At 52.0% G+C, this 24039-nt stretch overlaps 1 protein-coding gene across 3 annotated transcripts in view; it reads right to left on the bottom strand.

Annotated features, from left to right (window-relative positions):
- Window positions 1–24039, bottom strand: part of GRB10 (growth factor receptor bound protein 10) — a 183148-nt gene that overhangs the window by 42113 nt on the left and 116996 nt on the right. For 2 of the 3 annotated variants that reach the window (XM_027540259.1, XM_027540260.1), the window contains one exon: window positions 666–822. In XM_027540259.1, the coding sequence (XP_027396060.1) occupies window positions 666–822 (157 nt within the window). Of the gene's footprint in view, window positions 1–665; window positions 823–1590; window positions 1781–24039 lie in introns of those variants that run through there. The other variant, XM_027540261.1, reaches the window with a different exon arrangement.

Genomic DNA, 24039 nt, shown 5'->3' on the forward strand with positions numbered 1-24039 from the left:
GACTCCTGGGGGCCTCCCTGTGCCTTCCTGCAGGCTGTCACCACGGTTCCCTGACCCTGTCTGGTGAGGGAACGGCTCTGCAAAGCGATGCCAGAATCTTCCAGGGCACCTCTGGCTGACTCCCCAGAGCACAGGTGTGCAGCAAGCCCTGGGCCTCTCACAGCCAGTCCTCCTGCTGAACCAGAGGGACCCTCCTTCCTACTGTGTCCGATGCCTTGAGAATTACTGCTCCAAACATCCAAGAGCGAGATTCTGGAAGCACCCGAGGGGAGAGGGCCGCGAGCGAGGAAGGGGAGAGTTTAGAAGAAGAGAAGAAGCAGGAACACGGAAGCCACCTGCCCCGCTGGCAGGGACACTGCAGTGACAGTCTGGCAGCTGCTGGTGCTGGCCTTCACCTGACAGCACCCTGAGTACCCACTGCTGCTCCCCACCGGAGCTGCCCCTGCCCAGAACTGCCCCCACCCAGACCTGTTCCCTACCCAGACATGCTCCCCCTCCTGGAGCTGCCCCTGCCCAGACTGGCTCCCCACTCAGAGCTGCTGCCCCTCCTGGAGCTGCCCCCACCTAGAGCTGCCCCCTCCTGGAGCTGCCCCTCTCCTGGAGCTGCTCCCCCACCTGGAGCTGCCCCCCACCCAGAGCTGCCCCAACCCAGACCTGCTCCCCACCTAATCCCAGGTGTGGGTGATGCTCCACCAGCGCCCAGCTGTTGTCGTCCACACAGTGACTTCTGTAAACCAGCAGCTGGCACAGGTCCCTGGCTGTCATGTCTGCCAGAATCTCCACCACTTTGCTTGTCCCGTCTTCACTGAAGACTTTAACATCCTGCAACACAAGAAGGTGACACTTGCAGATGAACAACTTCGGGTCTTCAGAAAGAAACACCGATACAGCACACAACGGGAAAATTATAGATGACAGCGCTCCAACATGTATTACTGGTTTCCCAAGCAGCAGGTGACCGCAGGCTGCACCCATCAACACTCCCCTCTCATCCCCCTGCGGATGCACAGGGCACACAGGATTCCAACACAGGCTCTGAAAACACCCAGGAGACCTCGGGGACGTATGGCCAAACCAGTGTACGAGCTGCTTTTCCATGATCTGTCTCGGGAAGTCAACAGATTTCCTTTTAAGTGCTGCTGGTGGTCTTGGGGTTGGACAGTTTACAGCTGAACTGACTGTGAAAGCAACAGATGCCCCGCAGGAATTCCTAACTCTGGGTGACTCCAGCTGTTCTCCCTTTCAAGGGTCCCCAGTGCAGCAGGCAGCACCCACTGCCTCCTCCTGTCATGCCCTACCCGCCTCATGCTCACTGTAGCTCAGGAAGAAGATGAGAAAAGGAATATGAACACGCCGAAATTCAAACGACTGAAAAGGGCAGTCCTCAAACTCTTCGGCCCCTCCCCCTACAAAATTCCAAGCCAGCTTCGTTTTCCCAGCACTGTTCAAAGCCATGACCTTTGAGCAGCTCCCAGACAGGGGGATGGCCAAGCAGAAATCCAGAGGATCAAACATTTTCTCTGCCCCAGCTGCAAAATCAATAGGGGTGTAGCATTGAGAGGAAACACGAGACGCTCAGTAAAATCTTACCTCCACAGCATGGAAAAAGCAGTCAGAGGAACAAGATGGCATTTTAAATCGAGACTGTGTCTTGAAGGGGAGTATGTCCCCAGCCTCTCCCACCGTCCCTGGCAGGCAGGACCCCCACTCCGGGCGCTGACCCACCGACAGAAGCCCGGTGGGCAGGCTGTCTCTGTGCGGCAGGGCAGCTGCTACAAGGCTGCCTTCGGCTCAGTCCTCAAGCCACGCGGGGCAGACCAATCAGGGCCCTACCTGGGCCTGATGCAATCGCTCCCCTACTCGGTGCTCCTGCCCGAGCTGGAGGCGATGACAACAGGACAACAACACGAGGCTCAGACCAGTGCTCCAGCAAAATGCCCGCTTACTCCTCCCCACGGTCCTGATGCCCAGGCAGGACGCTTGGCCCGAGCACGTGTGTTCTCTGAACTCAGGCCTGGCTGCCAAATCTCTCAGCAACCTTGAGCCCGGCAAGGCATGCTATCACTTGCAAGTCTGGAGCTGGAGCTTTCTGTGGCCCAAGTGTCAGCTGGTCCTGAGGAGCTGGCTCCACGCCCTCCCTCCCCGCTCCAAGTCCTTTTTCTCGAGTTTTGATTAAATGCAGACTTGGAACATTTCTCTCCACTGCGAGGAGTCTCGCAGGATACGGTGAGTTGCTGAGATGAAGTCCACAGGGAGGGTGTGTTCCCCTGAGGACTGTCCACAGCAGACTTAGAGTCTCAGAGCCAGAGGGCAGGCAGGACCACCCCGGGGACTGAGCTGTCAGTGGGGCAGGGTCACTGTTCCCACCACCTCTCCACCAGCCCTCCAACCTGGGGGGGGATCAGGACCCAGGAGCCTGCTTATAACTCACATTCATCTTAAATGAAACCCACTCCACGTCTTTTCTGGAATTGACGTTTCACTGAACGACAGTTCTACTTCTCCAAAACCAATTAAATATTCAAATACAGATAACATGACTGAGTTTATGAAAACAAAATGGAATTTTAACAAAGAAAACATGTCTCTGGTGTATAGGTAAAAACTTTGTAAGAACAAATACATTAATACAAAAGAAAAACAAACCTAGAAAAAGAATTCATACAACTGATATATATGCTAAATATAAGTACATGTATAATCATAAATATGTAAATCATAAATATATAAATCTTCCACAGCAGTGCATACATACAAATACCCAAATCAGCATGTTCCTAATTCTCCTTCTTTCCTAAGTTTCTAAGTGAACGTATCTGTGATTACAACGAATAATATCTTCCCTAGGAAATTTAAATTAGGCTGAAGTGTGTTTCCTGTCTCTCTCCAAGTCTTTTCCTGCCTAAATCAGCTATAGCAGCAGCTTTTAAATCTTCTTTTCAGTCCTACTGCACTTTCCTTTAAACTCTTTCTTCACTTCCCTTTGCTCCAAGACCATGCTCCCAGAGGTCTAAATATAGACCTAGTATTAAAATCTAAGATGTGCTTTGTCATGTGGCCACATCCCCAGCTTTCAGATCCCCAGAGCCAGGGACCTGCTGGGGGTGGGGCAGGTGGGCTGCAGCCTGTGACACAGACAGACATGAGGGTCACAGGCTGCCAGGACAGGACCTCAGATCCCGTACTGTCAGCTCCGCCCCTGACACCGCGCCATCCAGTTATTGCTCCAAAGTCACCAGGGCCTGCTGACCAGATTAAACAGGCCCCAAGGCAGAAAGCCAAGGAAGCCACCAAACACGCTCACAGTCTCACCCATGGAGCCTGACAAGCTCGGGAGGAGAGTGTAACCAACACAGATACACAAAGGAAGGTGCTGTTGGAACTGCTAGCCTCTAAAGCCAGCAGCTCCAGAAGGGGCGTCTTGCCCTGTGCCCACCACCCCTGCAGTCAGCAACTGGGCAGGGCTGGGCTCATTCTGGAAACAAGAGAGGGTCTTCCATCTCAGCCTTTGGTGCAGCAGGCCTGGGCTGAGGGATGCTGGGGAGCAGGCTAAGCTCCCAAGTGAGATGCTCATGGTCCTGTGAGGGCGGGATGCAGGAGCTTCTTCTCTGTTGGCCTGCCAAGGCCTCCGCTCCACTAACTCACAGTTCAGCCAGGATGAGATCGACCCCGAGGGCACACAGGGCTTCAGGGTAAACCTGTTTGGGGAACACACAGATCTGGGTCCTGCGAGGTGGTTGGGGGGACAGGACTCGGAGCACAGACCAGCAGCGCCAGTCTGGCCCGGTCACTCCCTGGCTCTGTGACCCCAGTGATGGAAGAGGAAGCATCATTCATGACCCTCCTGGTTGAGGCAGGGGTTCTGGGGAGAATCAGACCCACTGCAATCTGGCCTCATCAGCAACTAGCCATGGGGACTTGGCTGGACCCGGCCTCTCTGTGCCTGTAAAGACGGGATCTGGCAGCAGCCTCACGGGGTCAGCCTGGCTGGGGCTAATGGGAGCCTCTTCCACAAAGCTCCTGGCCTCCTTTGCCCACCCCTGGGGTGCCCTCAGATGCCCTGAAAGCTGGGGACAAGGCAAGAGCTCGCTGAAGGCCTGAGACACAGGTGAGGGGTGGGGGACTAGACCCAGACAGCCATGACCGACTCCGGTTTGCAATTAAGACAGCAGACCTCATGATCGCTGAGATTCAGTGGGAACAATTCACTCGGAAAAGCCAACTGCTGAATTTTCCATTTTTGCACTGCAAAGGAAATTAAGTGGCTAATTGCTTTTAAAGACAAAACTACCATTTATTACAGAATAACCTATATGGGAAAAGAATCTGAGAAAAGACTAGATATGAAAATGAAAGTGTTAGTTGCTCAGTCAGGTTTGACTCCCTGTGACCCCATGGACTGTAGCCCGCCAGGCTCCTCTGTCCATGGAATTCTCCAGGCAAGAATAAAGAATACTGGAGTGGGTTGCCATTTCCTTCTCCAGGAGATCTTTTCAACCCAGGGATCAAACCCAGGTCTCCCACATTGCAGGCAGATTCTTTACCACCTAAGCCACCAGAGAAGCCTAGAATAGATCTATGTATGTGTATTAACTGAATCCCTGTGTTGTACACTTGCAACGAACACAACACCGTAAATCAACTATATCCTAGTATATAAACTCTCTAAAGTAGAACAATTTTTTAAATACCAAAAAACTAAAAAAAGAGCAAATCATGTTCAACATAACACCTCCTTATATACTTAGAAAATATGAGAATGTATGCCATCTGCTTGGCAGAATTCTGATTCTGAAATTTGTAATAAATTCCTGGACTGCATTGCTTTCTTGCTGTATAAATGATAAAAATAAATAAACTTTGAATTAAAAAATAATATTAGGGAGGGATAATTACATCAACAGCTTGAGACTCCTCCATCTCAGGGTTAATAGGGGGAGGAAGGTTCTACCATATGCAGTCCTCTGACTGGCTTGGTGCTGCAGCCCGTTCTAAAAGCCTTGATGTGGTAACAGAGGTTCCATCTTTCCTGCAGCTCTGCTGACACCTTTGCTGCATCCACTGTACAGAGAGGGGAGCAAGAGCTTGGATCTGTGCAAACTTGCAGGAAGGAGTTTAAGAAGAGCTGGGGTTGAAGATACATCATGTCCACGGCCCTCAACAGGCAGACAGACAGTGGGCACCTCCCTCCTGCCACCCTTATTTCTGCTTCGGGGACCAGACATTTCCTGCTGGGGCCTTGCAGGTCGGAGTCTTGTCCAAATCCTGCAGACTCTTGACACTGGCAGAGACCAACCCCTGAAAACAGCAAACGGAGGCCTCTCAGCGCTTTGTCCCAGGGTCAGCCAAGGTGCCGGGCATCCCTGGGGGGGTCGGTGGCCTCTCAGTGCTGTGGCTGAGCCGAGGACATAGCCTGTCCTCGGCACAGGACCCAGAGAGCCTGCTGGGTCTGAGCTGAGCGCTTGTCTCAGTTCTTTATCATCCAACTTTCTTCTCAGTTCAAAAGCTCTCTGGTTCCTGCTTAAATACATTTTCAAAGTGAGGATGTATGCTGGGCTTCTCATTAACTCCTGAAGCCTGCTGTAAATCCTGTGGGTAAACCCTTAGGGAGAAGCCAGGCTGTATCCAAGGGCCACCAGGGGGCATCCAGGCGGGAAGATCAATATTGAAAGGGAGGCCACACTAGAAGATGCTCAGCACCGCTACTGATTACAGAGATGTGAATCAAAACCACAGTGAGGGAGCACCTCACATGGGTCAGAAAGTCTAAGACAACTAACAAAGGAGAGGACGTGGAGAGAAGAGAGCCCTGCTGTGCTGTGGGCGGGTCTGTGAGCTGGCACGGCCGCCGTGGAGAACAGAATGGACGTTCCTAAAAACAGCTAAGGAGAAGAGCTGCCATGTGATCCTGCAATCCCACCCCGGGCGTGTATTCAGAGAAGATGAAAACTCTAATTTGAAAGGACACGTGCACCCCAGTGTTCACAGCAGTACTATTCACAAGAAACAACCTAAGTATCCGTCGTCAGAGAAGCGGATAGAGAAGATGTGGTACATATACAATGGAATTCTATGCAGCCACGAAAAAGTGTGAAATAATGCCATTGTGGCAACGTGGATGGACCTAGAGACTGCTGAGTGAAGCAGGGCAGGAAAGAGAAATACCATACGATGTAACTTATATGTGGAATCTCAGAAAATGGTGCAAGTGAACTCGTCTACACAACAGAAACAGACTCACAGACACAGAAAACTTTGGGTTACCGAAGGCGAAAGGGAGGGGTGGGTTCATTAGAAGTTTGGGGGTAAGAGATACAGAGCACTACGTAGAAAACATGAACAGCAAGGTCCTACCGTGCAGCTGCTGCTGCTGCTGCTGTCGTGTCAGTCGTGTCCGACTCTGTGCGACCCCACAGACGGCAGCCCACCAGGCTCCCCCATCCCTGGGATGCTCCAGGCAAGAACACTGGAGTGGGTTGCCATTTCCTTCTCCAATGCATGAAAGCGAAAAGTGAAAGTGAAGTCGCTCAGTCGTGTCCGACTCTAGAGACCCCGTGGACTGCAGCCTACCAGGCTCCTCCGTCCATGGGATTTTCCAGGCAAAAGTACTGGAGTGGGGTGTCATTGCCTTCTCCGACCACGCAGCTCAGGGGGCTATATCCAGTGTCTCGTAATAAACTACGATGGAAAAGATCTGAACAAGGAGATACATATACATGTGCTTTCCGTGTGCTAAGTTGCTTCAGTCATTTCCATCTCTTGCCCACCCTCTGGACTGCAGCCTGCCAGGCTCCTCTGTCCATGGGATTCTCCAGGCAAGATGAATCAGTTTGTTGTAAAGATGAAACCAACATATTGTGAACTAACTATATTTCAATTAAAAAAAAATCAAAAGGGAGGGAAGACTGGGTGATAGGGTTGGGAGGTGCGGAGGAAATCCTGGTGTGGCCGGGCTTCTGAGGAGGGAAAACAGCAAAGCCGGTGGTGCCTGGGCAGTGGCGGTACGCTCCTGAGCACTGCAGAGGCCACAGCGGGGCCCCACGCGAACTCCCTCCAAGGTCAGCATCCCTCTCTCCCAACCAGACACAGGGTGCAAGCCCCAAGACGGGAGGACCACTCTCCCAGAGGGAGGAGACGGGTCCACTGGGGCCCAGGTCTGAAGCAGGGCCTCTGCTGACTGCCTTTCTCTCTGTCTGCAAGAGGCTTCTCCCCGGGGGCCCTCAGAGCCCCCATGTGGGGCAGGCCTAGCAAATGTGGACGAAATTAGATGTACTTCAGATTAGGGCAGGGCCAGGGCTGGGCTGAGTTTGTTTTAGTGAAAAGAATGTAATTCCACTGACTTCTGTTTTCAGTTCTGTTCTAAACTGATGTTCTTTTGAGCCACAAGGAATGACAACTGAAGCTGCTACGGACGATCACATGGGCCCACCATACACTGCAACATCATTAGCATCATTCTGTTCAACAACGGGGACCCAAAGGGACTTTTAAAAAAACAAGGGTCTGTGTTATAATCTATTGATTTCAAGGTTTCAGAGACAATTAAAAATATTGTAAGTCCTCACAATCCTTTCTAAAGGAGTTAAAGTTCTAAATCAACTCACAAAGTAGTTCCCGGAAGTCAAGCACAGATCTGGAGCCCCCCAGGGACACCCTCGTTGCCTGGTGCTCGTGGGCAAGATTCAGGGTGCAAGGCTTTCTGCTGGCACCTCCAAGTCACTACCTGGCAGGATCAGTTTTGACTGGCTCACCTATATTTCTTTTCAAGTTTCCTAGAATAGATACATACAGCCTATTACTTTGAGAAAAGCAATTTGTACAGAGTGGTATCTTACAGGAAATAAAAATAACAGCTGTTTTAAAAACATCCCAGGGACTTTCCGGTGGTCCAGTGGTTAAGACTTTGCCTTCCAGTGAAGGGGGTGTGGGTTTGATCCCTGGTCGGGGAGTTAAGATCTCACAAGTCTTAAAGGCAAAAAATCAAAACATAAACAAGAGAAGCAATATTATAACAAATTCAATAAACCGTCAAAAATGGTTCACCCCTGCCCCTCTTCCCCGGCAAATCCTATTCTCTTTCGTTGAGGTATAGAGGAACCAAGAGGTCCCACTTCCATGGAGCTCAGAGAAGATTCTCAGCCCTTCTCTGGGCATCAGAGTCCTTGCATGCACAGGGCTGCTCTGGGGGCCCACCTGGCCCCCCACTAGCAGGGTCCTGAGCTGTCCTGGGAGTGTCTGTTCACATCTCTTTCTCTGCAGAGTGCTTGGGGCCTGGCCCGGCTTGCTGCTCTGACTGCCTGTTCACCCGGGGAGGCACTACCCCCTGCCTGCCATTCTGCCTCCCTTCTTCCTGGGCCCCAGAGCACAGCTGAGGCTTCCACTCCACCGCAGTGACCTGCTGTGACTCTGCAGCCCTGCGCTAAACCATTCTCATCTACAAGGCTCCCCTTCCCGCAAGCTTCCAGGACTAGGCACCATGGCTGGGCTCCGGGTCATGCAGGGTGTGTGCGAGTCTCTGCCGAGAGGTGCCCCGTCCTGCCTGCCCGCCCGTGGCCCTGAGACCTGTGGAGGATGGCTGCTTTACAACGTAAAGGAGAGGACCTCATTCAGGCACAGGCGACACGGGTGTTCCCACGCTCTGAGCTCTGTGTAAGGACAAGGGTGGTGGCCTCCAGGATATGCCAAGTCAGGATCAGACGGGATCATATAGAGGGGACATTCCTGACACATGCACATACGTTTTTGTTGTTCTTGCTAAGGCATGTCTGATTCTTTGCAACTGCATGGACTGCAGCATGCCAGGCGTCCCTGTCCTTCACATGTATATAAATATACACACATGCATATACACAAAAATGTACACACACAAACACACATGCATACACACATACATATACAGTTGACCCTTGGCCAACAGGGGGACTGATCTGAGTATAACTTTTAGTTGGTCAACCAGCCCTACACCAGCGACAGCAGCAGTCGTGTTTGTACTGAAATATAGCCACGTTTAACCCAAGTCATTCAGGGGAACACAGACACATTCATCTTTTCTCACAGGTTTCACTGTAACATGTTTGGAAAACACATACAGGACAAAGGAAAGAATGTGACCACCGCTGACAACTCCCAGATTCACAGTTACAGTTCTCGAGTGTGTCCTTCCTGTCTTCTCCTGCACAGCTGTTTATAAATAGATGCATGGACACCACTGGGCTCAGATGGCGTCTGAGGTTTTGCAATCGTGGTGTCAAGCTTCACGTTACACCAGCAACATCACGTTATACCCAGGTCATTGTATTTCTCTGGTGTATTAGTGCTAGTGGGGGATTTCTGCTCATGGCTGTGAGGAAGGCGGTGCTGTCCCAGGGCTGCCCACTCAGTGGCTTCTCAGTGATCCTTCTTCTCACAGAGCGCCCTGGCACATCTTTACATGAGTCTTGGAGTGTGGCATGAATTATTTTCTCAGGGTAAATGGCCGGATGTCAATTTCCCCAGAGTACCACCTCTAATAGGGGAAATATTTCCAAGAAAGGAGATGACATGTGTTTGGCAGGATGCATACTATTCCTTAAAGCACAGGTCTCCTCTGAGCATCTCCGAACCTCCACCACCCATTAAATAAGCACTCATCAAGCAAGCGCTGGGTGCTGGCCCCCCTCTCCTGGATGTCTAAGGCACCCCGCTCCCCACCCCCAACCCCACGCTTTCTAAGTGCATCATTACGGAGACTGTAGAAGCTGCCAGCATGGGATTCAAGCTCCTGCTCTCCACTCCCTGCACGAGCCATCCCACCCCAGATCCTCGACCCCAAACAGAGGGATGTTACACAGGCTGATGGTGAGTGTCACTCACAGAAATGCATGCAACACCACAGCCCAGAGCAAGTGCCCCGCATACGCTCACTCCAGACACACTGCTCTCGACTCCTCCTCCTGGGGCACCATGTGCCTAAAAGATCCCACTCCCCACAGGCTGCAGGACAAAGACTGTCCACAGCACCAATTCAGGAAGAGGGAGCACTTGGCAGGAAGTTCACCCTGGGCTTCTGCTAACCTCAGAGACTTCTATGGGGCTTTCAACTGTTTCTGGTCTAAGCAGTTGAAAATCCAAGAATTTGAAGTTTGCTTTGTATTTCAAGCAGCTGAAGCCCACGATGAGAAGGAGTGATGGTCCTTGAGAAAAGAGGCCCCATCATGGCCCGTCCATCCTGGGGGTGGTGAAGGCTGTGCCATGCCCAGAGCAGGGGTTGACCAGATGACCTGTAAGGGGTCTGCTGACTGGGTTCTCTCTCTAGCTCTGCTGGGCGCAGGCAGCCCTGAGGGATGAATGTGGTGCTGAAACTTGCAAGGTGGCCTGGGACTGGGTTTTTCAGTGTGGATCAGAGCCCCCGGGGGAGCAAACTCCCACGGCCAAGCCCTTCCCTGGGGTGGCAGTGTCTTGTAAGGGAATTCATGGCACTAGGGTTGCAGACATGCAGTGTAAATGCAATTCCTACCTGAGTACAAAGTTTTTCAAAAGTGAGATTGAGGAATTAGGTGTCACAATGGTATTCATAGTATTGTTAAGAAAACAGTCTGGATCTTTTATAGAAATAGACTGAAAGATTTATAGATAAACGATATGATGGCTGGAATTTGGCTCAGAACAATATAATATACAAGGGGGTGTGGTTTGACAGTTGTGGGGTCTGGGTGGGGGGCATGTGGGCTTCACCACTATTCTACAGGTTTGCACAGGTTCTATTCCTCATATTAAAAGGAGGATAAAGAAAGCCACCAGGAGAAATAAAGCAAATTTGAAGACTTCTCCTGGCTAATCTATTTGAAGAACTGAACCCACGTTCTCTCTTATGAATCATAAAATGTAGTAGAGAAAGCAGTACCCCTTCCTGCCCTGAGTGGTTCCTGACGGGGGCTGGACACCCCCCACGCCCCCACCGAGGCACATTTGGCCACGTCTGAGATATTTCTGCTTGTCACAAGTGGTGTGTGTTGGGGGCACTACTATCCTCTGTGGGCAGAGGCATGAGTGCTGCTGAACATAATCCAGGGCCCGGGATGGCCCCACATCACTGGGACAATGTGAGGTCAGACCAAACAAGGACTGCAGTGGCCACGAGTCACGGGATCCAGTAACCATTAACCTGCTCTTACGACGAATAAACGCACACACAGACACACAGCTGGGAGGGAAGCGCTGCTCATCCTCACGGCTGAAGGCCGACTGATAGATTAACGCCAGAATGGGAGTCGCCACACGGGAACCGGTAATATTTGACAAAACCAGCCAAAGGAGTTTGGAGGAGGACGCGTGTAACATGGCTCCAAGCTCTCTTCCTTTCAACTCCTTTCTAGTTACAAGGGAAAGACGCCACATCGCAATGGAGAAACCTAGCCAACAGGACTAATGCATACCAACATTAGTGACAAGAGAAACCAGCATCACAGCGTCCTGAACTCCCGCCCCGAGAACGAGGCAGCTGCCTGTGGTCTGCCCACCATGTACAGCCTGAAGGGGCCCCAAAGAAACCTCCTACAAAGCAAAGACAGGGCTCTAGTCACCGCGTATGTGATAGAGGAAATGGAGTGGCCAGATTGGGCCCCACGTGGAAGGAGAGTAGAGACACTCAGGCCAGTACAGAGGTGGGACCTGTATGGGTTCATGAACCAGAAAAAAAGAAGCCATAAAGGACACTGGGAGGATGTGTGGGTCCCGGGGGAAGGCGGGCCAGTGAGACGAGTTGGGAGACTGAACTGATGTATATACGCTATTGATACTACGTATAAAATAGTAACTAATGAGAATCTGCTGTGCAACACAGGGAAGGCTACTCAGCCCTCTGTGGTGACCTGAATGGAAAGCAATCCAAAACAGAGTGGGTCTATGCATAGTTGATCCATTTTGTTGTACAGCAGAGACTAACAGAACATTGTAAAGCAACTATATTCCAATATATATATATATTTTTTAAAGGACAATTAGAGACTCTGACTAAGGTTTGGATCCCTGCACTTATTAATGTGAACACCCTGATTTTGGTAAGTGCTGTGTGCTACAGTGCCTCCTGTTATACACACATCTATACACATTGGCATAAATGTACAGGAGCAAGGAAAATGGTTTAAATGGGGCAGCATGTGAGCGACTAGGGAATCTGAGCCAAGATCTACAGGAGTGCTCTGTGTCGCTACTGCAGCTGCTCTATAGGTTTGAAGTTATTTCAAAGTAAAAGTTTAAAAAACACATCGTGTGACAATAATGACACACAGGTCCCTCCTCAATCAGCATCTCACGCCTGCCGTCACCGACAGGGGGCAGGGTCACAAAGACAGCGCTCTGCACCAAGAGGCTCCTCCTCCTTCCCCAGGAAGTATCTGTTTTCACTGTCAGGAGGTTTAGGACCTCAAATCCGCAGGCATCAGGGTGTTCAGCCCCGGTCGGGGTCAGGAAAATGTGCAGAATGCAAAGACCGCGCTTCGGTTCACACAGGTGTGCGGCGGCACCTGCCCTCGGAAAGCCCACGTCCACGCCGGAGCACTGCGCGGCGGCCGCGCAGAGAGCCCGTCAGACAGAGCCGCAATGCGGCATCCCCTCGCCACTGCCTGTCCCTCTGTTCTGTGATGGCAGGGCAGGCCACCCCACAGATCAGCCCCCCAGACCGCCGGAGCCGCACTGACTAAGGTGGCTCTGCCCTCAGGCCAATGTACTATCTTTATCTCAAGCTCTGCAATGCATTTACCAGCATCCAGTTTCAGCGAACGTCTGACATGAGAGGCAGGGCAGGTCTTACGTGGTCTTTAGGGACGAGGGGGCCTCCAGCTGCGCCCTGAGCAGCATCCCCCGACCCCCGCCTCCCCCCGCTCAATGAGGGCGCAATATCATATCCTATGCAGACCTTGGCTCGCGCCTACTGGGCCAGCACAGGCGTCCCAGCCGCTGCCCTGCTACTGTGCTGACGTTGTTCTAGCAGGGAGCGGGCAGGGGAGGACACACAGCTGGATGCAAAGAACACAATACACCTGAAGACTGACAGATATACTGGAAGTTTAGAAAAAAGTGAAATCCGAGGAGCTGAGAGAGACATGAGTGGCTAGGTTACAAAGGGACCACAACCTCTAGACTTTCCTTGGGTCCAGAACATGCGGACAGTGAACCCCACACGGCTGCTGGGCGGGGCTACCATTTTTATTAAGAGTCAAGAATTCGTATCTGTAGATACAATTTTCACTCTCAAAATCCCAACTCCCCTCCAAAACATATCTGCTAGGAATGACCTTATACTAATAACCTTTGTACCACCAATAACACTTGATTTTTGGGAAAGTCAACTTATCTACCATTATGGTGAGATTACAAGAATACCGCTAAAGATCAAGAGTTAGTGACAGTAATTACTGAGAAGTTCCTTAAAAAGCAGAACATGTTCATTGGTTATCAGTGGGCATCCCTGTTTGCTGCATTTTCGTAACTAAAATCAGGCCACAGAAGGGAAACCCTTTGCTGAGGGCTGAGGCTGGATCCCTGGGCTGCAGCACCGTCCATCTGTACGAGCAGCAGGGCTGCTCAGCTCTGCTCACCTTAGACCAGGGATCCGCAGGGGCGAAACGTAAGCCAAACGCCAGTGGGACCAGCTCCTCAACAACCAGGAAAGCACAAGGCTCTGTCCAACATGGACTCAGAAGATGCAACGCCAGAAAGAGTGAAGTGCCTAAACGCGGCAGCACGCACCCTACCCCGCCCTGCGGCCACGGGGTCTCCAACTCAGGGGCTTCCAGCGCGACGCCTAAGCAAGCGCCCCTGCTGCAAACCTCCCTTTGGGTCTGTCTCTTTGCTCCCAGAAGGGCTCAGTAAATACCTTCTAGAGTTTCTTGAAGCTTCAGAAACAGCCAATGGAAATGACGGATTGCTTGGAGTCGGTTTCATCACGGGGGAGTGACTTAGCTGCCGCTCGGGGGCCAGTGAAATCAGACACAAGACACCCATACTGGGTTCCTTTGCTCCTTGAGCAGGGGTCAGCCAGGCTCCAGGGCCTTCTCATTGTACCATACAGGGTACACAGCCCTCTGATGACAATTATAAAAATGAGCTTCATACACACACAGAGAGTCATAAACACACGCAGCCTTTAATCAGCAATCGCTGTGCTGAGAATCTAAGTTTACCAGTATATCTATCTATCTACCTACCCATCATCTACCTAACCACCCAGCTCTCCACCATTAAGTGACCAAAGACCCATATGCAAGAATGTTCGTTTCAGCTTTGTTTACAATAAGAAAGAACTGCAAACAATGACACTGTTTGTCATAAGAGGGTTAGGTTAAACCAAGTACGATCCCCACTCAGTGGAGTGCCAGGAGGTTTTTGGTGGAAATGTGATAACACAGGTAAATTCTGGACAAGATAGACAACATCCATCCACACTGCTCATGCCTGAAGAATGAGGCGAGAGCTGGGCAATGAGGAGAAAGGGAACTTTACTTTTTATTGCAGACTGCCTTGTACTATTTAAGTTTCACTTTTTGATCTTCCTGTGAGCATGTGTTACTTTTATAATTTAAAACAACTCATGTTTTGGCCCCTGGTTGAGCACAGGTGACTTAGTAGTAAGTCAGGCCAGTGTAGTCCCTACTCTTCCCTGTGTTCAATGCCCCCACTTGCCAAACTGTGTGGTCTATCTGAACAGACTAGCTTCTCTGGAAGGATGCAGACGAAGGAGAGACTGCTTTGTGAAGACCTTTGGGGGAGGGGAGTCAACCTCTGATGGACTTCTCTCCCATGGAGGGGATGGCTCTGGGATCAGCTGGAATAAAGACCCAAAGTCCAATCCTGGGTCTCAAGCACAGGGAGCTCCCACCAGGAGTTGAATTTTTATTAACAGTTTATGCCACCTAGAATTTATTTCCGTCTATGTACATACAAGGGCTTCCTCAGTGGTTCAGTGGTGAAGAATCCGCCTGCCATGCAGAAGCTGTAGGTTCGATCCCTGGGTTGGCAAGATCCCCTGGAAGAGGGTACAGAAACTCACTCCAGTGTTCTTGCCTGGAGAATCCCAGGGACAGGGAGCCTGGTGGGCACAGTCCATGGGGTCATAAGAGTCAGACGCGACTGAAGCGACTTAGCACACACACGTGCACACAAATGGGGTGGCTCGCCCAGCGGTACTATCCTACAGTTCTGGACACTGGACATCAGAGACAAGGTGGTCCCCTCTGAGCGTTATGAGCAGTGTTACCTTCTATGCCTCTCCCCCAGCTCCTGGGGACCTGCTGGCCATCACTGGCAGATAAACATCACCCTGATCACTGCTTGCATTTTCAGGGCTTTCCCCTCTGTGTGGGTCCAAATGTCCCTTCTTTATAAGGACACCAGTCCTACTGGGTTGGCCCACCTACTCCAGCACGAGCACATCTTAACTTAATGACTAACATCTGTAACTACTCTATTCCCAAACAGAGTCATAGTCAAAGGTCTCAGGGGTTTCAGGACTTCACGTCTGAACTGGGGAGGGAGGTGCCATACCGTTCATAGTAATATGCAATAAAGGATAAGACCCTAATTCAGCTCTTCCTCCAAAGAGCTGATAACTGCTGGAGCACAGTGAATAAATCATGATGCCTTGTTCATGGTATTCTGATGCTTGGAGAGGCTGGCTCCTTCTCTGGGTACCTGCTCTAGAGCACAGATGTCTCTGCTTTTAAACCAGAACCACATGGTTTTCGACAGCAGCTTTATAAGGCCAAAACCACTCTTCTAAAGGGGGAACCTCTCATGCTCAGAGGTGAAATCTGGTTGGCCTCTTCTAGGTTCCCATAAAATTCAACCTTTCAGCAGCCTGGAACCCAGTGACAGCCCCTCGCCGCCCAAGACCCCAGGCCCGAGGCTGTTCTTGCTCCCACTGTGACACCTCGGGGGTCTGCGTGAGTCTTTCCTGGGGAAGGGACCCTGCCTATTCTGGAATCTTTAGGTAGGAGTTTGGATTTCAAGTTTGTGAATCTGATGTGTGCTCCTGGTTGCATATGGGGTTGATTCAGTGACTAAGACAATATAAAACTAAATTAAAACAAGCACCCCACCCATAAAAGTAAGTGGACTGGTATCCAGGATAAAGAGAAAAGAGCAGCACCCAGCTGGGAGTTCTGTAGGCCTCCTTAGGGTCCCTGAGACCTGGCCTGCTGGGCAGCAGGTCCCTACGATGCCACCAGGGCCTCTGCCACAGCAGGAGGGCATCTGTTCTGGTCTCTGTGACAGCCCACTTGCCGTGACAACCTCAGAGTTATACAAGCTGCTTGTCTTTATTAGGGGAATTCCAAATTACTCTAGAGAAGATGGATACGGAGAATAAGACATGAAGGGCCTTCAGGGGGTTGGGGTCACAGACCCAGCTGCTCCTAAAAGAACAGGAACAAGCGGCTCCTTGGTCACTCAGGTGAGACAGAACAGTCTTACCTGAGATCCAGAGAGAGCCATGCTCATCAGAGGTCCAAGAACCCCTCAGCAGGGTGAGATGGATTTGGAGACTTCCACTGCTTCTGACCAAAACCACCCTAAAAATAACCAGGAGTCATGGCAGCACGGCACCAGTGAGAACTGACACCAAACAGGCCTTCTTTACGCTCTTCAGGTCTTTCTACCAGAATGGTTTTTCTTATGCATCCCCGACACTGTCTTTGCTTCTTACTCTGGCTGAGGACACCTGAGTTAGTGTATGACTAGGAATTATTAGCACTAGATGCTCCTTTGATTCTTGAAGGGTCCGCATCCCTTCCTTCACTAACACAGTTCAGTTTCATCACCTCACATTTCATAGGCTCATGACATTCTTGGTACATAAAACAGTGTGCGTGGAATAAAGTGAAGATTTTTTTCCCCCGCTTGGTACCCGGTTACTAATGATAAGTATCTGCTGAGCACAGATCACGGGTCCTCCTTAACCTCTGTTCTGGCAGCTCCCCTGAGCCAGGCCGGCTGGGAGGCCAGGCTGGCTCCTGGGCAGCATCCTTCCGGGCACTGGCAGCAGGCTGGAGCCGCCGTGGCTCGCCCTCCTCGCCAACCGTGCCCTGGGCACCAGTGTGTGCCCCTAGGGGAGACTTGGGCAGGACTGGAGAGGTGCCACAGCAGGAGGCTGGAGCCCATACCACACGGCCACGGGCCAGGGTCACCTCTCTGCTGACCTCTGGCCAGGAATTGTATCTGTGAGGGCCTCGTGGGCACCAATGAACATCCTGTGGCATGCAAACCAGGTCCCCTCAGAACCTGCTGAGATTTCAGACACAAAACCTCTCTTTCATAAACGAAGGAATATCTTCCCAACAACAGCTTCAGCTTTGCATGGCTGCTTACGGGTTGTTTCCAGACAGAAAAGCCCTGAGCAGGAAGGGTGCTGTCTGCTCTCTGAAGTCCACACCCTGGCCCAACACCCCCCAAAAGAAAAAGAAAAAACACTGGAGACCACACGGCTGCCAGCTGACCACCCAGCTGGAGCAGCAACAAGTCAGGAAAAGGTGCTACTGCTGTTTACAGAGCCTGCTTATCAAACCCCCAAATATCTGCACAAAGAACCTACCCAGGCCAAAAGGGGGCATCTAAAGTCAGCCTTCCGGCGGCGCAGATTTGGTGACAAGACCTTCCTCCTGTGGGTTCTGGACATCCTGGTACAGAGTCCCAAGGAGACCAGCCAGCAGCATCCCTCTGGGGCTGGCGCGGCCTTGGAGGAAACGTAGTGTTTTACTTATGGTCCTGCACATTTTCTTTACTTGAGGACCCTTCACAGTTTGAGGCTCCGACACTAACACTGCAGGAATTTCTTTCCCTTGGTTGCGGTGTATATGAACTGGCATCGAGGCTGAGCGTGGCAGAGACAGACCCACTCAGCACGTCCCGCTACGCCAACAGGACTGTGGCTACTGCGTTCCTTGTGGGAGGAAGGGAAAGAGGGACCAGCGTGTTCTCGCTGACGCTCTCCCAGGACAGGGCCATGTCTCCCTTTGCCAGCAGCACCAGTTTGAGCGCTCTGATTCGGACGTCGCAGAGAACCAGCCAGGGCGGCCGCCTCACCCCTCGGGGTCGCTGGTTGGGGCAGGAGGGCCGGAGGGTGTGCGCATTTGTCTCCCTTGGACTTGTACTGACTGTGACAGGACGTGATGGACTCCTGTTATGTTTTCTAGGATGTTGCTCCTCTTGGGGAAAAGCACCCTGCATAAATCTGTGCACAGAGAGGCTTACTGGGTTTTTCGCATTGTTTTTCTTTGTTCAGCATTTTATCTTGAGAACATTTCAGGCTAACGGAAAATGTGTGAAACCTAGTACAATGATTTTTCCACATGTTTTCCATCTAGGTTTATGTGCTTCCCAGGTGGCTCAATGGTAAAGAATCCGCCTGCCAGTGCAGAAGACGTGGGTTCGATCCCGGGGTCAGGAAGATCCCGTGGAGGAGCAAATGGCAACCCACTCCAGCATTCCTGCCTGGGAAACCCCACGGACAGAGGAGCCTGGCGGGCTGCAGCCCATAGGGTCTTAAGAGAGTCGGTTACAACTCAGCAACCAACCAGCAGCAGCAGCAGGCTCCCCAGTAGCCCCGTTGGCTTTATCATCTTCTTACCCTCTGTCCCTGCCTGCCCAGTACAGTGAGCCATAGACAGCTGGCCCTGCAGCCCGGGACAACTTGATGTACATTTCCTAAAAACAGCAACTCTAACCACAGTTCAAGGACTGGAATGAGGAAATCACATCCACACATTACCATCAGCTGTCTGCATACTTCAGTCAAATTTAGCCAGTGTCCGAGTAGCATCCTTTTTGGAAAAGGCAGCTCCTAAGAACACATGCGCGGGTGTGTGTTTGGCCGCGCTGGGTCTCACTGCAGCCTGCGAGGTCTTCGGTCTTGTTGGGGCACGCAGACTCTTTCAGTTGTGGCATGTGACCTCTCAATCGCCGCACATGGCCTCCAGTTCCCTGACCAGGGATCGAAACTGGGCCCCCTGCATTGCGAGCACACAGTCTCAGCTGCTGAACCACCGAGGAAGTCCCCAAAAGGCAATCTTTGAATTTAGGATCCCCTCTGGGCCCACTGGCCACCTTCAGCTGCCCGGCGTCTCCTTGGTCTCCATCAGCTAGACGTCTCCTTGGATTTGCTTGTCCCCGATCTCTCGTTTCTTGGGGTCTTCTAGGACCTCAACACCATTGAGGAGCCTGGCATTTACTGGAAGGTTCTGGGTCCTGGTTTGAGTTTCTGGCCCCACAGAAGTGGATTCTTTCTCGGGATGCCCCCTCTGGCTGTTGCTGGTGACGTTACCTTGGTCTGTAAGGTGGCCCCTGCTGCCCTTTCCACGGCCCTGAGTTGCTCCGTTACCTTTGCCCTTCGAGAAGCTCCTCGTTCCCCATGACAGGACCCCCTGCATCCATCAAGCATCTCCTGTGAGGCCCTGACTGCTGAGTAGAGAATGGAATTTAGGCGCTAACACCCAAGGCCAGGGTTGGACATATTTTTAAAGGAGTGAAGCAGAGCTGCAAGTTATCATAGAGACAAGAAAGCTACAGAAAGGCAAGAAGTCACCATGCGCTGTTGCTCTGCACAAATCCATCCAGTCCCCCGACCTCAGCTCCTGCTGTGTCCTCCTCCTACCTGGCTGTCCCCACAGCTGCCATCCTGTGCATAAAATCCAACATGCAGACTTCTGCAAGGGGAAGGGGACTGGGGACAGGATGGAGTGGGGGTTGGGGTTAGCAGATGCAAACTAGCACTGGGTTGGTCAAAATGGTCATCTGGGGTTTGCTGTGAAAAAATCTGAACAAACGTTCTGGCCAACCCAATGTAGATAACACGGATAAACAACAAGGTCTGCTAACCCCAAGGTCCTACAGTCTAGAACAGGAACTATACTCAACTTCCTGTGATGCACAATCATGGAAAAGAAGATGCAAAAGAATGTACATACACCTGTATAGCTGAATCACTTTGCTGTTCAGCAGACGATAACACAACATTGTGAATTGGTTATACTTCAGTTAAAAAAAAGAAAATCTGCCTTGCTTGTCTTGAGACACTCGGTACAGTTTGCTCCTCAGAGATGGATCCCTGCCAGGCCTCCAGGCCCCCCAATCTCACCCCGTGTCCCTCCTGATTGCCTTCCCTCCCTCTTTCTGGAACATTCTCTGCCTCCAACCCAGGTACCATTTCCTCATCCTCCAGTCGCAGCTGCTTTGCTGGCTGGTGCTTTTCCTGCAGCTGGAAAGTCCCATGTCTACCCGCTGGTGCCTCCGGGCACTTGTCTCTCACAGCAGTTCCTGGGCTCCTGAGGGCAGGGCTGTGGCAGTGCCCAGGTGTGAGGAAGCCTCCCAAATCACCCTGGGGAGTGGGTCCGTGAGATGGAAGCAGCGGTGGAGGAGGGATTTCCTGGTTGGACCCGTGCCAGATGAGAGCAGGCAGCAGTCGGCTTCCAGGGGTGCCCTCTGGGGATGCATTCTCAAGGCCCTGTTGGTCACTGTCACCAGGGTGCTCCCTCCTGGTCATCTTCCCAGACTGGAGACCATGTGGGGGAGGTTTGAGGGGGGCTGGGCTACAGACTTGCAGGTGATGGGCAGCCTGAGCCTGGGCCCAAGTCAGGATGTGACCACTGGACCCTGCTCGCCACGCCTACATCCATGCAGTGGTCCCCCACAGCACCACACATGGAACATTCCTTACATCAAATGGACCAGAATCTCCTCCTCCGCCTCTGCTCTGTGGGCGCTGCAAGGCCACACACCACTACATGCCTAGAAAGAGCCTCGGAACAGCCAGAGCTTTGCTAGGGCAGCCATGGTGTCTGAAGACCAAGAGACGGTGTGTTCAACCACAGGGATGGGGCAGGCAGGACCAGCTGGCTCCTTCTGTGTCCCCACCACAGTCCTGGCCCTACAGTCCCTGCAGCCAGCAGCTGCCCACCTGGGCAGGGAGACCACCCAGGTGGGGGACGCTCGCAGACAGAACACCAGCAACGACCTAGTGTGGAGTCAGGGCTGAGAAATTACGAAGCTCACCCTGCCCTGACGGGAACAGAGGCCCTCCCAAACATGCAGCAGCACACGGCTGGAGCTGCAGAACACCACGGACTTGGGCTAGAAACCTGGCTTCTGCGGAAGAATCAAAATGTGACAAACGCTACATCACATCACTCAGGGACGCACCACCCACAGGACAGCCAGCTAACTGGAAACCATGCAAATATCCAGCCCTGCCCAGGGTCTGAGTGCAGCCCCCAAACACACTCCTTAACAACTTTCAGCTATTAAAAGTGCTTTTTGCAGAGATCACGGAAGAGACACACAGAACACTTGCGGGATAGTAAATATGAAGTGAAAGTCGCAGAGTGAGACTCAGTCGTGTCTCACTCTCTGTGACCCCGTGGACTGAGGCCCGCCAGGCTCCTCTGTCTGCGGAACTCTCCAGGCAAGAACACTGGAGTGGGTTGCCATTCCATCCTCCAGGGGATCTTCCTGACTCAGGGATCAAACCTGGGTCTCCTGCATTACAGGCAGATTCTTTACCATCTGAGCTACAGGGGAAGTCTAAACAAATATAAACATATATGCCATTAGATCTGCTTTGTCCAGAACCAGATAAAATACAGGGGGCCAAGGGCCGCAGTGGAGATGGCGCTGTCTGCCACTGTCGCTGACCATGGTCTGCACGAAGCCAGTGGTCCTAACACCGAGGTCCGGTCACAACGGCACTGCCGCCGTCTGGAGGGGATGACGTCCCCACCACAGGCCAGCTGTCTCCACCTGCCCTTCCTGTGATGCAGTCACACAGGACACTGACATCTGGACCTGTGCAGCGTTTCCTGATACAAACGAACCCCGAGAATCCAGGGTTCTAGAAACAGGGCGGTGAGACACCGCCGCTTTGATTCCCAAGCAACTCCGTGTGGGATTACAACGATGAAGCTGTGCTGGGGCAAGGGAAAACAAACCGCGTTCATCATGAGTGTTCGGTTCTAAAATAAAATTTACCAGTGGAGGCTGTCCACTCAGAATCTTTCCCAACGAGGTCATATCTGTCTTCTTTTTTCCTAGAAATGCAGAGACTTGGCTGCACAGCAGTGACAGGAGGGGTGTGGGCGGATGTTTACTGAACTCTCTCTCTGGAGACACTCAAAACGCCTTTCCTTGGTTTCCTCCAGTGGTTCTTGTAATTTTTTAAAAAACATTTTTTTTATTACTCAAATTGCTTTTCCTTCATGCTTGTTAAGAGAAGGAAACAAGAGCCCAGGAAAGGGATGAAACAGCTATGGTGGGAAAGAGAAGGGCAGACTCCAGGCAGGCACTGGGCTGCATAGCAAGGGGTGCCCACCAGGCCAAGGCGTGGGCAGACCGGCCAGGAGAGACGCAGAGACAAGAAAGGCCACAGCCAGCAGGGGGACGTGAGTATGGAAGGCTCTGCTGAGAGTCTTTCATGATCGTGGAAAGGCATGGACCCGGTCCTGCCCCAGGAGCTGGAGGAGACTTTGCCAAAGCATGGAACCCCTTCAAACCAAGACTGAAAACTCTGATAGGTACTTTTCAACCTTGTGACTTCATAAAACACTCTAAACTGCAAAAAGAGACACATTTAAAGACCACAGAATGGAACCAGAGTTCCCTCCATGAATGTCCACAGGCTTTTACGAAAGCACAGGTGTTCACGTTCCATGCACGTGGCAGCTTCTGCACGGGATGAACTGTGAGGGTGTTTAATCACACGCATTTATGACAGAGCCATCAGGGAGGGTAATCAGGCCAAAAGTTCATTTTGTGATTCTTTACTTTCCCTAAAGAAATTTCAAGTCACAGCAACAGCAAGAATCAGCAGATTCATTTGCCAAGGGAACTCACTTCTTGATCCAGCAAAAGAGGCCGCCCTTTCTGAGCCTGTCTGTGTGCAGACCCCGGCAGCTGTTTGCTCTGCTCTCCTGGCCCCTCATTCTGCAGCCGGACCCGATCACAAACACCCACACTGGGCAAGGCACGCACTTGGATTTTTGGTAAAAGTACGGGCATTTTTCCCATGAAAGACACAGATAATTTAAGTGTCCAGTGTTCCAGTGCTTCTGACAGCTACAGCTACTGAGATGTTCAATGCTGTCATAAACGATCTCCAGTTGAAAGAATTAATATTTAAAAAGATATTAATAGTCCAGAGAAACACTAGTGGTTGAGATTTCGCAGGAGGTTCCTTCAGCCCTCGCAGGAGGCCCGACAGTCAGGGGTCTCCTCCAAGCCCAGAGGGTGCAGCGCCAGGGCCTGCAAGGGGCGGAGAGGACCCCGGGGGTGACGGACTCATCTAAGTTCACATGCTGCCACCGTGCCTGGCCGGTGGGCTGGGGTTACCCACTATGGAAGCAGTCTCCCCCTTGCCGTGTGGAGTGGTGCTGTGACAGTTAAATGTGCAGCAACCGCCATGAAACAGATGCTAAAAATCCCGGCCTTCCCGGTGGGATTGCAGGACCTGCATGGGACCACCTGTCAATATCACTTGGTTGACTGGCCGCCTCGCTTATCTGTCTCAGACGGGAGGGAAGCATTCTCATGCTTTCCAGAGAGCCCACCACAGACACACAAGTGACCCTCAGAGGATCTAATTCAGCCTCTGCCACTCCACAGGTCCCCTCCAGGGTCCACACTCATCGTGACTCAGCACACTTGCTGTTGCGCACTTTCAGGAAGTGCTTCTTTGAAACGGCACCCGCCATCCTCACCCCAGGGTGAAAGACAAGGTCTGGGTCTGTCTCTGGGGCCCACGGGAAGAGCTGCACCCACACAGCCCAGAGAGCCAGGGCTGCTGGGACTCCGTGGCTGCCCACTCCCCACAAGGGCAAACACAGGCCTGCACATGTGGCTGGCAGACCGTCCTATGGGCCCCGGACCCCTTCCCTGACTCCTGTCTTCCCCACGTCTGGTCCCGCCACCTGGGGGCTGGTACCATGTTCCAGGTCCTCTGGCCGCAGCAACTTGGGCTAGAAGGGGTCTTCCTTTCAAGTGGCTGCTCGAATGTGTCACTCCTTCCACCCCCTTTGTCTA

The sequence above is a fragment of the Bos indicus x Bos taurus genome, chromosome 4, assembly GCF_003369695.1.
Source record: "Bos indicus x Bos taurus breed Angus x Brahman F1 hybrid chromosome 4, Bos_hybrid_MaternalHap_v2.0, whole genome shotgun sequence".
In the NCBI taxonomy this organism is placed as follows: Eukaryota; Metazoa; Chordata; class Mammalia; order Artiodactyla; family Bovidae; genus Bos; species Bos indicus x Bos taurus.